This window comes from Cervus elaphus, chromosome 14 (genome assembly GCF_910594005.1).
Source record: "Cervus elaphus chromosome 14, mCerEla1.1, whole genome shotgun sequence".
In the NCBI taxonomy this organism is placed as follows: Eukaryota; Metazoa; Chordata; class Mammalia; order Artiodactyla; family Cervidae; genus Cervus; species Cervus elaphus.
Genome location: NC_057828.1, coordinates 6,696,575 through 6,713,909, shown reverse-complemented (window position 1 = coordinate 6,713,909; position 17,335 = coordinate 6,696,575). Strand labels below are relative to the sequence as shown.

Below are 17,335 nucleotides of genomic sequence, written 5' to 3'. Positions count from 1 at the left end.
GATTGTTTACCATGAAGCATTCACCTGGCCCCCTGAGACCTAGGAACAGCTCCTGCTCCGCCCTAAATGAGTAGAGAAACATGGCTTCTTTTTTGTTCTGTTGTACCTTTTAAGTCACTGTTTTCTCGTCTGTAAATGAGGATAATAATAGTTTGTGTCTGGTAGGATTGTGAGCATTAAATGAGATGAGGCAAATAAAATGATGTACTTAGAATATATTATTAAATATAATATAATTTTATTATATCATAATAATATTATAGTAAATATTATTGTGAGGGAGGAAAAATAATTTTCCTTCTACCCTTCTAGGTTTTTTGCTGAGACTTGTCTTTTATAAAAAGACAGACTAATGAGGGAAAAACGACAGATGTGTACAGATGGGAGCTCCCCAGGAGAAACTGAGTAACTCCTAAATGGCGCGTGCCAGTACCTTCAATATTGTCTCTAGCTCAAGATAAAACACACTGGGGTGGGGTGAGGTGGGGGGAGTCAGTTATGGGTGGTTATCTGGAAAAGCACAATAAACAAGGGTAAGGTTGTTAGGCAGTTTTAAGTGATTGCCTTCTGCATTGATAAGAGTTTCTAGACATTTCGAGTCCTCCTCTTCCTGAAACTGGAGGAATATACCGTTACAAATGGGAGATTTCCCTTTTAAGTATAAATGTCTGTTAGAAAAAGTAACTTCTCAGTTTTCAGAGCTTCACCTTTGTCTGCTGTTTCTTAAAAATAACCTCAAAATAGTATGTCAAAGAGGCATATTTTGGGATGATATATTTTGTTCCCCTTCATTATCTGAAACAGATAAACAAAATGCATTGCTGCTTAGGTGTTCCTTCTTGTATTTGAAACATTTGTTTAGAAGTAACCCAAACCAAGATAATCTGTATTTAAGAATCATAAAGGGAAAAAAAATGTCTTGGCTTTTAAGACAATTTGCTTTGAATTTTCCTGCAGTCAGAGTTGGCAGGGTTAATGTGTTCCAGCTGAGAGGCGGTGCTGTTACCTTCTGGCAGTCCCATATGCAGATGCTGTTACATTAATTACAGAAGAAAACCTCATTAACTAAAAAATCCTTTAACTGTCAGTGAAGCAGCTGCTTTAGCTCTGAAACAGGTTTTCTTCCTCCTCCCTCCTGTCATTCTCCCGTTTTTCATCTCTTCTTTAGAGAACTGCTGAGACTGCCCAGGAGGCCCTCAGAGCCCCCCGCTTGCTCCCTCACCTTTGGATCCGCAGCTGTAGCCGTCCAGGGGAGCTCTCCTAATTAATTTCACCTGTAGTTGAAAAACAACCAGACCAACAGCCTAGCCCCCTCAGTTATTTTTTTTTCAACAGTTAAAACCTGATGGAATCCTGGAATTTTGGAACTGGAAAGGATGTTAAAGATGATCTAATCCAGCTCCCTAGTTCACAGATGGGAAATCCGAGGCTGAGAGAAACAAGTGGATTGCCAGAGTCACAGGGCCAGCCAGTCAGTGGTGAGGCCCCGGCTGGTGCTCCGCCTGCCGCCTGCTGTGGTCCGCCCTCACCAGACTATTTGCCAAGGGGAGCAAGGAATGGAACCGTCTAGTTTCAGCTTCATTTCTCTCCATGTTCTCGTTCAAATCTTGTAGACACATTGAAGAGCAATGAAAAAACTAAAGATTGGTGGGAGAAACAAAGAGCTTGTATAATGACATATTGAAGACCAGATGCAGATATCCATATTGAAGATCTTTTCTCTGTCTAGTAAGTTGCATACACAACCCTAGCACAGCGCCTGGAGACGAAAATTCGAACTGGACTCACTGTCAGCCCCCTCTCCTATTGCACTGGCCTACTGTTGTTTGACTCCAGCGAGTTTATTTATAGTGACTGTTTCTGTCACTGCAGAGATGGGGGTGTGATACTTTGGGTCAGATGAATAATGGATGTGTCTGCTCTGGTTTCGGCCAGTGCCACGTGGTTTACTGGTTTTCCTGTAGTCTCAGAGGTGTTGAGATCTCTCCCTTTGGTCCTGAAAAATGGTTAGTTTTCGTTCTCTGTTACCCACTCTCCTGGCAACAGCAGTAGTCACAAAACTCATTTAGACTCACTGTTGTTACTATGGACCAGCTTTTGTTATGGGCTCTGTGAAGGGTGTCAGTATGAGCTTACTTAGACAGCCACCTGAGATCTGAGGAGGACTGGGAGGAGAGAGAGATAGGAAGTATAGGTAAGAGCGGATCTAGCAGGAGCCCTCATGCTCAGGCAGAGCCTGGTTGGTAAATCCTGCTGCCGAATGGAGAGGTCTTGTTCTGCTGCCCACCTCTGCTCTCCATGTTGAGATGAAGGGTGTTGTTAGGAATGACGGTTGCTCCTATACTATTCATGGTACTGGACTGTTCATCGTATTACTGGATTTTTCTGAGTGCTTAGTAGAGCCCCTTATGACTTTCTGTAGACAGTTCTCAATGGTAAATAAATGGTAAATTCTTACACAGAGCAAGCAAACAGATAACAAAACACTATTTTTTAGTCATTGTGTTGGGTGTTGAGGATACAGAGAGAAATATGATGGTTCTTCCTGCCTTTGGTAATTATAAACATACGACTGAATAGTCTGAAGAGGAGCAAGATTTGCCATCCCAAAATGTGTCTCTTTGGTATGAGAATTACTTTAGGCTTGGTTGTTTTAAAGAAACAAAAAGTTCAGCAAGAGTTTTTATCTTCCTTGCCTTAATTGCCTAAATGAATTTATATAGAGGGCCTATCACCAGAGCTAGCTACAGTGTAGTATGAACCAGGTGTAATCGTGGGGGGTCAAAATCTTCTCTATGTCCAGCTGTTCCTGGATGGCCCAGCAAACATTTGTTTACCAAACATTTATTCTCTCCATTCTTCTGTGAATTGCCTTGTTTCCCTTTGAAGACCCAGCCCCCTGCCCCCTCTCTTTAGTCCAGGATAACATATGTATCTCATTTAACCTGTCTTTCGAATCTTTCATGTTCAGATTCCTCATGTGTATGTAATTAAATTTCATTTTCTACTGTTAATCTTTCTCATGTCAATTTAACTCTTAGACCCAGCCAGAGGAAACTAAAAGGGTAGAGGAAAACTATTTTTCCTCCCTGACAACTGTAGTAAATGCTGTTTAGTTGTCAGTGAGGTATGGAGGGCCTCAGGACTCCCTACTTACTGAGTGGTCACACACACAAGGGGCTGTGTCCCCTTGCTTTTAGTTTGTAAGTCAGAAATTAGACCAGTTGTCTGGTGCTCTTCCCTCGTGCTTAATAATGCCTTGCATAGAGTTGGGCCCTCGGTTAACGATTTGCTGTCTCCTCTCTTTCCCAGGAGAATAGATTTCCGTGTTTGGTGTCTGGTGGTGCTGGTGTGCGTGTGCTGACCAGGTGATGTACTTAGCAGGCAGACATGGAAGGGGGGGCTTAATGAAGTCCATAAAGGGGTCTGAGTGAAAGCAAACTTCTTTAAACCTTTTGGTGCCATTTGTTGGGGAGAAGATTTAAAATAGTGAGTTTGTAGCAGGATAGGTAGAGTTGGGGGGCTTCCCTGGTGGCTCAGTCAGTAAAGAGACCACTTGCAATGCAGGAGACCTGGGTTTGATCCCTGTGTTGGGAAGATCCCCTGGAGAAGGAATAGGCTACCCACTCCAGTATTCTTGGGATTCCCTGGTGGCTCAGATGGTAAAGAATCTTCCTGCAATGTGGGAGACCTGGGTTCAATCCTGGGTTGGGAAGATCCCCTGGATGAGGGCATGACAGCCCCCTCCAGTATTCTTGCCTGGAGAATCCCATGGACAGAGGAGCCTGGCGGGCTACAGTCCTTGGGGTTGTACAGAGTTGGACGTGACTGGGGGGACGCATGCAGGTAGTCAGAAGTAGGACAACCTTTTAAATGAATCTGGCCTCTCTTGCTTCAATTACATAAACAAAATAAACAGCTTATGTATGATTTAATGTAGCTCATGGTTAAATGACTAAAGCAAGTACTGCTTCAGTTGGTGCCACCCTAAATTTTAATGAAGATGTATGTATTTGGCTTCAAATACAGATCGGCTTTCTAACAGCCTAAGAACTGTGTGTCTGTGCCTTTCTGAAGAAACACGAAGTTGCCTGAATCTTAGACTTGGGCAGGCACTGTCACTGAACAAGTTGGGGAGAGATTGAGTTCGGAATCGGAGGGTTCCAGTCAACAAATTTCTGGTTCCTTTTCCCAGTTAGAAGCTCTCATACTTTAGGAAGCCTTTTGTTTTCTCTTGAGTGTATTTGATCTGTTTTGTGGAAGTTTGCAGTATAGATGAGTGTATCCTGAAAGGCTATTTCTGAGATACATCAAATCTTCCTTGATTTGCTTGGATTTTATCCTAACAGGTAGTCCTTTCCCCTTTGTCTTACTCGGGATCTTGTCTTCCATAAACTGAAAGAATATGATTTGATTAGAGATAGTGATCTTAATTCAGTGTTTTAAGAAAACAAATGACTTGGCAGCTGGGATGCTGTTACCAGCTATCAGAGAAATGAACTGGAAAAGATTCTATGCTTATGCACACTCAAATAACATTTTATTTCAATGTATGTGTGTTAAAAGACTACACACATAAATAAAATATGTTATAAATAAGGAAAATAAACTGAAACTGCATGTGGTAGAGTCATTTTAAAGAACCTTTCTGTGTTCAAGTGTTAGGTTTTGTGTCACAAGGAAGATTTTTATTTTGATTTGTATTCAGTCCTTGCGGGCTTCTGAGGTAGCACGGTGGTAAAGAATCCCCAGGTATTCTTGCCTTGAAAATTTCATGGATGGGGAGCCTGGCAAGCTACAGTCCATGATGTTGCAGAGAGTCGTACACGTCTGAGCATTAATGCATGCATTCAGTCCTTGGACTCACGTTCCAGTAGTGTAGTCTTTTCTGGTTTTGTCAGTTTAATGTCCTTTGATGGAGTCCTTGTAAACTCCTTAGGCTGTCCCTCCACTGATTGAAACTGGGTCGGGAAGGGCACATTAGGTCATTGTCACCTTTCTGGAAAGAAAGAGCTGCTCTGGGGGCGAGCCAGAGAGGGGAATCCTATGTGATATTTGAGAAACTTTCTCTGACTGGGATGTTTTTCTGGTATCTCCTTCAACCAAGAGCTTCCTAGAAGTTCCTTTTCTAGGAGGCTGACATGTAATGGGGTCTCTGTGTCAGTCTCTGTCTACCCCTCCTCACTCTTCTCTCTGTACTCCTTTCTCCTTCCACCCCTGTCCCCGCCCAGGCCAGCTGAGCTGCATTTCCTTCCCACCCAAGGAAGAGAAGCGCCTCCAGCAGATGGTGGACTGCCTGCCCTGCGTCTTGATCCTCGGCCAGGACTGTAATGCCAAGTGCCAGCTGTTGAACCTGCTCTTGGGGGTGCAGGTGCTTCCCACCAGCAAGCTGGGCGGTGAGAACTGTAAGCTTCGGCGCCTCCGCTTCACCTATGGGACTCAGACTCGGGTCAGCCTGGCGCTCCCTGGCCAGTATGAACTAGTGCACACGCTGGTTGCTCACCAGGGCGACTGGGAGACCATCCCTGAGGAGGACCTGGAGGTCCAAGAGGACAGTGAGGACGCTGCCCATGTTTTAGCCGAACTGGAGGTGACGATGCGCCATGCTCTCTTACAGGTACCAGTCTCGTCTTCACACAGTTGCACCCGTAGGTACCAGCTTTCGTTGTGTCTGAGCTTTCTCAGAAGGTAATTTGGCAATGTGTCCTGTGGGCTCTGAGCGTCGGCAGATAGAGTCAAAGGCACGTGATCTAGGAAGCTGAAAACCAGACAAGACTGTGGCAGTGCCCCTCCCTGCCTCCACTGCTGCAAGGCCCTGGGCAGTTTGTCCAGTCCCTTTCTAAACTGAAGAATGTGATCCTTACATCTCAGCCTGCCTTTACAGAAGGAGGATCAGGGTTAGAAATCCCTTTTCATTTCTTAGCAGGAAGGCGTGGCTAGAATTGTCTCTGGCCCTCCCTTTCTAAAAGGAACAATCATACGATTGATGTTATTATAGAGGAGAACAAGTGAAGAACTTTTGAGTTTTCCTTAGATCTGCCATCATTTACTAAGTGAGCCAGGTCATGTCTCCTACTTGCCAAGGGACCTCAGAACATGAGGACAGATCTGGCTCAAATAAAGAGGTATGGAGATGTATCACCTGAAGAATGTGTCTGTTTCTCTCTTGAAGTAAACTCCCGCAGAGAACACAGGTCTTGTGGCATTTCCCGAAAGACAGCACTATGTGTCTGGTGTTTACAGCTCGGCCTGGGAAGGGCTGTCCCTGGTGCAGGGCTTCCCTGGCTGCTGCACAGCCAGGACGGGGCCACTTTATCAGGCCAGAGGGTGAGAGGCAGAGGGTGCGAGTGTGCCAGGAGAGCGGGGCTGGGCAGGGAGGGTGCCTGTGTCAGGGATCCGGAGCTGGCAGGGAAGAAGAAGCTGGCGTGCTCACAGCAGAGGGTTCGTCTCCTTGCTGAGCTGTGCCAGGAAGGAGGGGCTGGTTGGGCAGGGCTTGGAGAGCAGTTTCTTCTCCTCTTCACCGACTCCTGTTCCAGAAGGCTTGGCGTCTCAGTCAGTGAGCAAGGCCTTCGATGGTGGCTTTGGCCTATGGTTCTCTGGAAGTAGACACTGTCGTCCCGTTTCCTTCCAGAGCCCGGTTATCTTTGATCTCAGTAAATGCTGGAGGGATTTAGTATACAGGCCAGCATTTTCCCTCAGCTCAGTATCACTGGCGGCTTTCCTGTGCCTTCAGACCGAGAGCATGTCCTTCTCAGCTCCAGGGCAATGCGAGAGTTCTCGGGTGACTCTGATCCTTGTTTATTGACTGAGCCTGCTCAGTTGACTCATGAGCTTCATAAGTATATGATGCAAGCACAGTCTCTCTATAGTATTCTGTTCTGGTCTAGTTACTTCAGTTTCCAAGAGCTCAGTGGTTTTCAAACTTTTTTAGATTTTAATTCATGCTCAGAAACAGCATTTTATTATTAGGACCCAGTACATATATACATGTGTGCATTTGGAATAAAGTTTCATGAAACAGTACTTTTACTTCTTGCAAAACACACTGATATTTTCTCCTCTATTCTATTTGACTTCATTTTTTGAAAAAATGATAGCAACCCACTATGATGATCTGACAATGTATTCTGACCTACAGCTTAAGAAACACTGTTAGATAGCCGAAATTTGGTTGGGTGGTGATTTTTCCTGTTCTTGCCTTTTAAAAACAGTCTTGGAGTGTGAACAAAGCCATCTGTAGGACAGGTGCATTATTTGATTGATTTCTCTCTGTCTCTTCATTTGTTGGTTTTGATTTTTAATGCTCATTTACTTTTGTCCCATGAGCTGAGCTGATAAAATAAAGTCACAAAAAAGAAAGTGAGAGCTATTTCCCAAGTGTGTGTGTGTGTGTGTGTGTGTATGTGTGTGTGTGTTAGTCGCTCAGTCGTGTCTGACTCTTTGCGACCCCATAGATTGTAGCCTGCAAGGCTCCTCTGCCCATGAGATTCTCGAGGCAAGAATACTGGAGTGGGTTGCCATTTCCTTCTCCAGGGGATCTTCCTGACCCAGGGGTTGAACCCTAGTCTCCTGCATTACAGGCAGATCTTTTACCATCTGAGCTACCAGGGAAGCCGTGAGCAATGCTCAAGGAATACATTGTTGTTGTTTAGTAGTTCAGTTGTGTCCAACTCTGGGACCCCATGGACTATAGCCTGCAAGGCTCCTCTGTCCATGGAATTTCCCAGGCAAGAATACTGGAGTCAGTTCCCATTTCCTTCTCCAGGGGATCGTCCCAACCCAGAGATTGAATCCCCATCTCCTGCATTGGCAGGCAGATTCTTTACCACTGAGCCACCAGGGAAACCCCCATCTATATGTAGTAAGCACTCAAACTGAGTTAACAATTAAGAAGGCTACTTGGCTGGGAGAGAAATTAAGATACCTAAACAGTTTTCTCTCTGCAAGGTTGAAATATAGATAGATTCTCTTTCATGAGAAATATCCTTCTCTTTTCTTGAAGAATTTTCTAGCCTCCCATGTTCTGTTTCATGTGGTTTGTGAGGCTTCTTTAGTAATGTTTCTTTGGATCTGCTTTTATACTGCAGTGATTTTGATGTGGAAACAGCCACGGACCCCCGCATTTCTAACTTTAGAATCCCTTGATGGTGAGCCTCAGAGGGGCCTTAGCCTCTGTGGCACTCAGGCTCTGCTCTGACACTGTAGTCAGACTCCTGTCTCCATTGGCTTGCTGCTGGGAGCATTTCCTAAGCTACCTTGAAGATTTTTCTTGCCAGTGAGAAAGATCTTTTTTTTAGCCCCAGTTATATTTAGAACCAGAGAATTAGCTCTAAACAGCCCTTCAATTTGGTTCCTAAAAGGGGTCGTAAAGAAAGGAAACATTTAGCTAAAGGAAACCAAGATTGAATTAGGGGAAATGTGATGTTCATTTTTAACTGTCAAATTATTAAAGCAGAATTTCCCCTTACCCTCTTACACAATGGTCATTCTTCTAATACCTTACATTAAAGTCCTCATAAATGAGCCATTTTCAATTTGTTCCAGAGTAGGGCAACTCATGGACCCCATACCACGTGGTACCCACATGGAATACTACAGTATTCCCAGTTTTTTAGCTCTGGGTCCCCTGAGATTCTCAGTTCATAATTCAGTAATAGAGGAATACTGTCAAGCCATTCGTTCCTGAAACCTCATTTAGTGTTAAAACATGGTCATTTTCCAGTTGGCAGTACATTTCACCATTTCTCCGTGTTCACTGGTTTTGTCTTCATGCACATGCTTCCGCATCCTCACCTTCACCCCCGCTCTGGTGTATATCTCACCTCCTTTTATTTTCTGTTCCATTTGCAAGTCCAGTGGGACATAGTCGTCTGCCTTAGAGTTGCCTCAGTCTGATGTATGTGAGTCTAAATATGTTTTTCCCTATGAACACCTGTAAGAAAGGGAATGAAAACAAATGGAGGTGGTTAAACTTCCTCAGCCTGAGATGGGATTCCTGCAGCCTAACGGTGGCGTTTCATTTTCGGTGGCTGTTTCGCAGCTCTCAGCTTTCTGCTCTCGTCAGTAGCCTGTTTACCCCTCCCAGGTGTTTTCTGGCCCTGTGGACAAATGCACATGTCACATGGCTGTGAGGCTGCCGCACGCTGTCACGGTGACCGGCTCCTGGTGATGTCTGGGAAGGGGTATTTCAGGGAACTGCAGTAGACTGATGTTTCCAAGAAAGGTCTAATGACTTGCAAATAAACTAATTTTTTTTCTTTGCTACTTTGAACTCTAATGAGTTGAAATAGTTAAAATTTCTCTTTAGTAGCCATCAGTGGAAGTAATCTATTTGTCATTTCATAGTGACATTGATATTTTTACTTTTTAATCTTTAAAAATTAAAAGCTGTTTTATTTGATATATAATTTTTTAGTTGATTTGCAGTGTTGTACAGCAGAGTGATTCAGTCTTGTGTGTGTGTGTCTGTATATATGTTCTTTCTCAAACTCTTTTCCATTATGGTTTATGCAGGAGGTGGCATGTAGTTCTCGGTGCTATACAGTAGCAGCCTGTTGTTTCTCTGTTTTATATATAGTAGTTTGTATCTGCTAATCCCAAACTCTTTCTTAGTTTATTCCTCCTCACCCACTTTCCTCTTTGGTGACCAGAAGTTTGTTCTCTTTGTCTGTGAGTCTGTTTATGTTTCATAAATAAGTTTATCATAGCTTAGATTCTACATATAAGTGACATCATATGGCATTTTTCTTTCTCTTTCTGATTTATTTCACTTGGTGTGATAATCTCTAGCTCCATCCATGTTGGTGCAAATGGCATTATTCCATTCTTTTTTATGGCTGAGTAGAAGTGTACATTGTGTATATATACCACATATATCCTTTCGTCTGTGGATGGACACTTAGGTTGCTCCCATGTCTTGGCTGTTGTAAGTAGTGCTACTGTGAACGTTAGGGTGCCTCTGTCTTTTCAAATATAGTTTTCTCTGGATACATGCCCAGGAGTGGGACTGCTGAACCACAGGGCAACTCTATTTTTGGTTTTTTAAGGAACTTCCATACTGTTCTCCATAGTGGCTATACTAATTTACATTCCTACCAACAGTGTACGAGGCTTCTCCACACCCTCTTCACCATTTGTTATTTGTAGAGTTTTTAATGATGGCACTTCTGACTGGTGTGCGATGGTACGTCACTGTAGTTTTATTCTGCTGTTGTAATCTATTTTTAAAAACATTTTTGGTGGCATGTAGGTGATGTATAATTTATTATACATGATGTATTAGTTTCGGGGTACAGCAGAGAGAATCAGCGATACATACAGCCCCTCTTTTAGACTCTTTTCCCGTGTGGACCCTTAGGGAGCTTTGAGTGGAGTCCCCTGTGCTGTGACAGTGGGTCCCGATTAGCCGTCTCTCACACACAGCAGTCTGTGTCAGTCACAGCCTCTTACTTTATCCCTCCCCCGCTGTTCCTCTCTGGCAGTCCTAGGTTTGTTTTCCACATCTGTGACTCCATTTCTCTTCTGTAAATAAGTTTACTTGCACCAGTGTTGTTTAGATCCCACACATAAGCAGTACCTGTGATACTTGTCTTTCCCTGCCTGTCTGACCTCACTCGTATGACAGTCTCTAGGTCCATCCATGCTGCTGCACACGGCATTATTTTGTTCTTTCTTATGACTGATACTACATTGTATATGTGTACCATATCTTCTTTAGCCATTCCTCTGTCATCTCCTTATAGTTTTGATTTGCACTCTCTAATAGTGACATTGAGCATCTTTTCATGTGTCTATTGGCCATCTATATGTCTTCTTTGGAGAAATCTGTATTTAGGTCTTCTCATTTTTTGATTGGGTCGTTTGTTTTTTTGGTTATTGAGTTACGTGAGCTATGTGTGTATTTTGGAAATTAAACCCTTGTCAGTCACATCATTTGCAAATATTTTCTCTCAGTCTGTAGATTGTCTTTTCATTTTGATTATTGAAATTCATATTGATTATTCTTTTCATTTTGCTGTAAAAAAGCTTATAGGTTTGATTACGTCCCATTTGTTTATTTTTTGCTTTTATTTCTATTGCCTTGGGATACTGACTCACGAACTTTCCGGACACTACTTGCTGAAGAGACAGTCTTTCTTCATTGTATATCTTGCTTCCTTTGTTGGAGATTAATTGACCATAGGGGTGTGGGTCTGTTTCTAAGCTCTCTGTTCTGTCCCACTGATCCATACAGACACTGGTTTTTTTTTTTTAATTTCTCAGCAGTTAATACTTTCACAACCCCAAATCAAAGTAAAAATGATAAGTTTATGCAAAATTTAAACCCCCAAATTTATTAAACATTGTTACTAGAAAACTGTCTTCTTCTTTCAATTTTTGTTTAATTTTTGGCATTTGTTTTGGTACCTTATGAAACTAAATTTGTTAAGTGTTGCTTACTTTTAAGTTAGCTACCATGTCTTCTCTGGAATGTATCTAGTTTGAAAGGTAACAATTGACTGGTAAAACATGAAAGAAGTTTGGGTGATAGTCTTTTATCTGACGGTAAGCAGATACTTTTGGAAAAGAGAGTATATGGAATTAGGTCAAAGATGGCCATTTCCAAGGGAAAAAAAAAACAGAATGATATGTATAAGAGAAATAAAAAATGCTATTCTAAAAATATACATTAAAATAAAGAAACCATTATTTTATGGGGCAAAAAGAAAGGGGAACTAAAAGTGATGTGTTAAAAAAGGATATGGGAAGTTCAGGCAAATGCTGAATGTAAGTTCCTTCTAGGCAGTAATTCTATGCTCTTTGAATTCAGCATCTCTCTGCTGTTCCCCTAACACACACTAACATACATAGTGAAATATAACCAATACATTGCTCTTTGCTAAGAAACCTGGTAATACTTACTATAGGTTAATTTACCTATTAAGGATATGTATGCTTTAGAGGCACGATTCTTTTTAAAATCAAGCTCTAGGAGCCTTGATCCCTCTTAAAAAGACTAGCTTACAGGGCTATTTTCTCAGCTCACCACCACTTGTTCACTTTTGGCCTTCCAAGTTTAGCTCTTTGGAAGAAAATCTGGCAGAGATTATGGTCTTAATCTTCCTTTTTTGAGCAGAGCAGGGGTTTTTACTTGTAGCCAACATATACTTTTAACACAGAAAGCTAGGACTGTTGGGGTCCCTGAGATCATCTTGTCCATCCTTTATTCTTCTCTCAGAACTTCCCTAACATCAGGCCAGACAATTCTTGACACAGTGGGCCTTCAGTCACTGTTTATACACGGTCTTTGTAGTCAGGTGAGTCTGGATTTACATCCTGGCTTGGTTACTTAACTGTGTGACTGTGATGCTAGGGCATCCCCCATTTATAAAACAGAAGTAGTAATCTGTGAGTTTTAGGGCTGCTGTGAGGCTTAAATGAAAGACTAGGTGTAAAGCATCTAGCACAGTGTCTGGCCCTTAGTAAGCCTCTCTTTGAATGAATTAATCAGTGTCCTTGAAAAGAGGATTTCCTCCTCTCTCAGCCACCCATCCGTTCCCTGACAGCCATCCATACTGGAGCTCCTTCCATTGTGAAACTTAAGTCCTTCTGGTTCCTGCTTACTTAGACTTATTATTCTGCTCCGTTTGGAAGCAAAGTTCTTCATAATTATTATGAAGTACTTTTGTAATAAAATGAAAGAAGAGAGAGATGTTATAAAGGTAAAAAAAAAATAAAGTTAAAGTTAAAAGATAACCTTTAACTTTCTTCAGAACGTTTCTTTCTTTCTTCTCCATTCTTCTGTTGTCTTTCTTGATGAGTCTAGTAAATGGTGAGAGAATTCACATTCCTAATTTTGTATCTGTGGGTACCTGGATGTTTGAATATCCACACAGTAGAATGCATGGAGGCTATTCAGTACCTTCTTGTCAACTTGTGTGTTATCTGATTCATCACAATATGAAATCAGATAGTTTTGATCCTTAAGGGCTTCATGCTTGTGAGCTGAGATGCAGATCTAAAGCCTTTGCTTTGATGTGTTTGGGATCGTAACACACTTCCGCTTTTAGCATAATGGTCTCATGCTTTCTGTGGCTAGTTGAGGGCTTTGGTTGGTTTTATGGTTTTTCTCAAGTCTTGTTCTGGTCTGTGAGTTACCACTCCCTACTTTTACTGGCTAGGGAGATGAGCTAGTGTCCATTTTATGCTGATTGCTGGGGTGAAGCCCTGGGTTGGCACAGCTGCTTGTGGCCTGTTATATTCTAGAAAGCAGCTCAGTCACAGCTCCACACTGGAGAGTGCTCAAATCGAGAGTCAAGATATTTTCTACAGTGTAACAGGAAGAGGGAGCATGTGCGGACTGTGTGTGCTCAGTGGTGTCTGACTCTGCAACACTATGGAGGGATGTATTTGCCTTACTGTATAATTGACATTTAAGAGTGATAGTGATTTCAGAGAACTGTACACAAATGAGGAAGAATCAACCCTGTGTAAAATGGGCAAAACCTCCCATTGTTCTGTGAGAGTGGGCATGGGAAGAGAATTGATGGTGACGGTCGGTAGAATATGGAGACAGGGATTGGAGTCCAGGATGTGTCCATTGTTGAGCAAAGGGTAAGACCATATAGTTATGTGCTTCTTTTCTATGTGATGGAATGAGGTTGCAGAACTGTAGACAAAACAAAGACATTCATGACCTATCTGAGTGTGTGATTGTCTTTAGTTTGAACTGTTGGTTAAGACGACCATCCTTAGCTGTCGCTGAGGGTGTAATGTGCTGTGAGCCATAGAGTAACAGTCCTCACCAGTCAGAGCCAGTATTCTTAGGAAGTGGTCAGACTTCAGTGATAGAACCATTTCTTCTTGGCACTTAAGATAGTGTCATTTTATATTAAAAAAAAAAAAACGAAAGAGGCAAATTCTGGTGTTTGCAGAGCAGCAGTCTGCTTTTTTATTACATTCTCTTAATCTTGCCTAGAGAATTGATGGTAATACATCAGCTTCTGTAGATTCCACGGATTTGTGCAGATACATTGTAAAAAAGATACCTCTTTAGGAATTTTCTGTGACTCAAAATGGGAATTATGGCATACTCTTCTGATTCTCTGGATTCTTCTTCTTTGACTGATTTCAGAGCAAAATGCTTCCTCAGTGCTTCATTCTTGGAGTAGACGCAAACAGCAGTTCCAGATAAATGTGTGAGATATGGGTTAAAAAATAGACAGTTTTACATATGATGATTGAAAATGGTTTTGAGCAAATAGTATAGGCATCATTTATTCATCCAGTAATTGCACATTTATTTATTGAATGCTCGTAAGTGCAAACACTGTTCTAAGTGCCAGGAAGGAGTACAGCCTTCCATGAAATAGTCTGAGGTCAGTCTTCCCTCTCAGGTGGCCGTAACATATGGGCCAAGAACAGGGCTCATCCTCTGTGAATTTTTTTTCACTCCCTGTCTCCAGGAGACAGTGCGGCTTCCCTTTTTGTTTATAACCGTCAGGCATGAGTCATCCCTTTGCCGTGAGTATTGCAGACTCACGTATCACATTCCAGCCTAGTTTGTACTGCTGCCGGGGTCTCAGCCAGCAGCTTTTTTTGCCTGTCTTCCAACAGTCAAGATAGTCAGAACAATGAGACCGACTACACAAATTAATTAACTGGGGAATGGAGAAGAGAGAGCATGGAATTGTTTTCTATCCATTTTTGTTTGTACAAGATACATTTAGGACTAGATACCTTCTTTCTAGGTGCCAGTGCACCAGGCAGTATCTACCATCAGAGTTCATTTTAGGGGAATTTTTGAAACTTGATGTATAGCTGATAGTATTATATAAGTTACAGGTATAAAACATAGTGGTTCACAGTTTTTAAAGGTTATATTCTATTTATAGTTATTATAAAATATGGGCTATATTCCCTGAAGCTTATTTATTTTATACACAGAAGTTTGTACCTCATAATCCCCTACCCCAAGCTCTCCCATCTCTCCTTCCTTGTCTGCACTGGTGACCACTAGTTTTTTCTCTGTACCTGTGTGTCTGTTTCTTTTTTGTTGTAATCACTAGCTTGTTTTATTTCTTAGATGCCACATGTAAGTGATATCATACAGTATTTGTCTTTTTGTGTCTCTTTCACTTAGCACAGTGCCCTCCAGGTATATCCATGTTGCTCTAAATGGCCAAATCATTCTTTTTATGGCTGAGTAGTATTCCACTGTGTGTGTGTGTGTGTGTGTGTGTATTATATAGTGAAAGTGTTAGTTGCTCAGTCATCCAACTCTTTGTGACCCCATAAACTGTAGCCCACCAGGTTCCTCTGTCCATGTAATTCTCCGGGCAAGAATACTGGAGTGGGTAGCCATTCCCTTCTCCGGGGATCTTCCAGTCCCCTGGATCAAACCCAGGTCCTCCTGCATAACAGACAGATTTTTTTACCATCTGAACCACCAGTGATGTATAGGTGTATATGTGTGTGTGTGTATATGTGTATATATCTTCTCTATCCTCTGAATCCTTTTTTTAAAAAAAATAAATTTGCATTTGTGAGCAAATACAGTCAGCTGTCCTTTACAAAGGATGTTGGTTCTACAAGTGGACTTGGCAGCTTTGGCCGACAGTTCTGTTGCACACATAAAATGGTCCTTTAAGAAAAACCTGGAAATTTGCTTTAAAATTTTAAGAAAATACATCAAATAAACAAGCAGCAAAATTCTTCCTGAAAACTTTCTTAACAATACTTACTTTGGTTTGAATATTTAGACTTTTTTCTCTTAATATTTCTATATTAAGTTTGATTGATTTATATCTTTAAAAAGATATATTTAAGACAGAAGCCATTTAAAAAATATTTTAAAAGCCACTGTCACCCATAATTATCTTGTTATAACTTTTCATTTCTTGAAATTCTCTTCTAGTCTATAATTACTATATGTAATTAGAATATTGGCATTTAGGCGATTGCATGCTCTACTTTAAATCTTGAATGTTCTTACTTACCCTCTTTTTTGAATATGCCTCATGAAATGATTCATACTCCAGCATTGTGACTCAGGGTAGTGAAAGGGGGCTTGTTTAGAATAGCGGAGTGAGTGTCAGGTTAGTCTTCCAATCAGAAAACATTCCATGCAGTTTGAGGTACAGGTGAATAGCAGATTTCTTCTTGGCCTAGGCTTGGCTAGAAAGCAAGTAGATTTATGTAGTGTTTGCTCAAATTACAAATGATGAGATCCTAAAAGCACTTTTAGTTTTAGAGAGTTCAAAGTGGCCAGCCAAATGAAAGTTCTGTGGCCTACCTGAGAATAAAATTTATGAATTCTTTGTTGGGGAAGAAGGTGAGACCTTTGTGGTTTGGTGGAAATAAGAGCTCGCTGTCTCTCACTCTCTGCTCTTTAGTACAGGTGCGCGCGCGCACACACACACTACACACACACACACACACACACACACACACACACACACACACTACAAGAAACAAGAAGCTGGCATTTCCCAGCCCTTTCTCCATTGTCTGGAGAAGGAGATCAAAAAGGAAAACTGTTTAAAACATTTTAGAATTCTGCAAAGGATTGATTTTGAGTCTGCAGACTTCAGAGTTGGTGTGCCTGCAATGGTAATATAGGTATGAGTCTCCAGGTAAATGCTTAGGTCTGGAGTGCCAGGCAAAGTAGGCAATTTCAGAGATTTCGAGGAGCAAAATTTATTTCCCTCCATATTCCCATATGGATGGAAATGTATGCTCTTAAGTGAGTCGAGATCCTTAGTGAAGAAGTAGAATGATAAGCAGAAACTACTAACTAGGGAAATGATCTGTTTAGGAGTTGGGTGTATCAGTGATGATTGGGTTCAAACATAGGTAACAATCAGAAAAATAAGGGTTTGCTTAAGCAAGACAGAGGTTAATATATTTTTCCCTTACATACATCCAAAGCTAGGCAGTTGAGAGCTGGTGTGGCAGCTCTATAGTCATCAGGGATCCAAATTCCCATTTCTTTTTGCTTCCTCATCCTCAGGGCTGCCTTCTCTCAGGACTGCCCAAGGGCTGTGGGATGACCAGTCTGACTGTCTGTCACATCTGTGCTCCAGGCAAGAAGGGCAGGGCCGCAGGGTGTACTTGCTAGCAGAGTCAACCCTTTGAAGAGCTTTTTGTTGTCCTGCCTACTATTGGCCGCCCCGTCTATAAAAGACATTGCCTTCCCATTGATGCAGAGGTTCAATATTGGATAGGCAGACCTTAGTCTCTGCCAGACCAAGTGATCATGAGCATAAAGGTATTCCTGAGACCTGATGGCTGAGACCTTGGGATGCTTGCCAACTCTTCGGATAGGATGATAATGTTTGACAGATCTAACCTTTAG

At 41.9% G+C, this 17,335-nt stretch overlaps 1 protein-coding gene across 7 annotated transcripts in view; it reads left to right on the top strand.

Moving 5' to 3' along the window:
- DSTYK (dual serine/threonine and tyrosine protein kinase) overlaps nt 1-17,335 on the top strand; it is a 76,006-nt gene that overhangs the window by 16,470 nt on the left and 42,201 nt on the right. For 5 of the 7 annotated variants that reach the window (XR_006344870.1, XM_043923335.1, XM_043923334.1 and 2 more), the window contains exon 2: nt 5,232-5,617. The exons of 1 other annotated variant lie outside the window; for it this stretch is intronic. Coding sequence is in view for 5 of the 6 variants with exons in the window: in XM_043923335.1 (XP_043779270.1) it covers nt 5,232-5,617 (386 nt within the window). In the remaining variant the exon portion in view is untranslated. Of the gene's footprint in view, nt 1-3,312; nt 3,369-5,231; nt 5,618-17,335 lie in introns of all 7 variants that reach the window. One more of the 7 variants, XM_043923336.1, reaches the window with a different exon arrangement.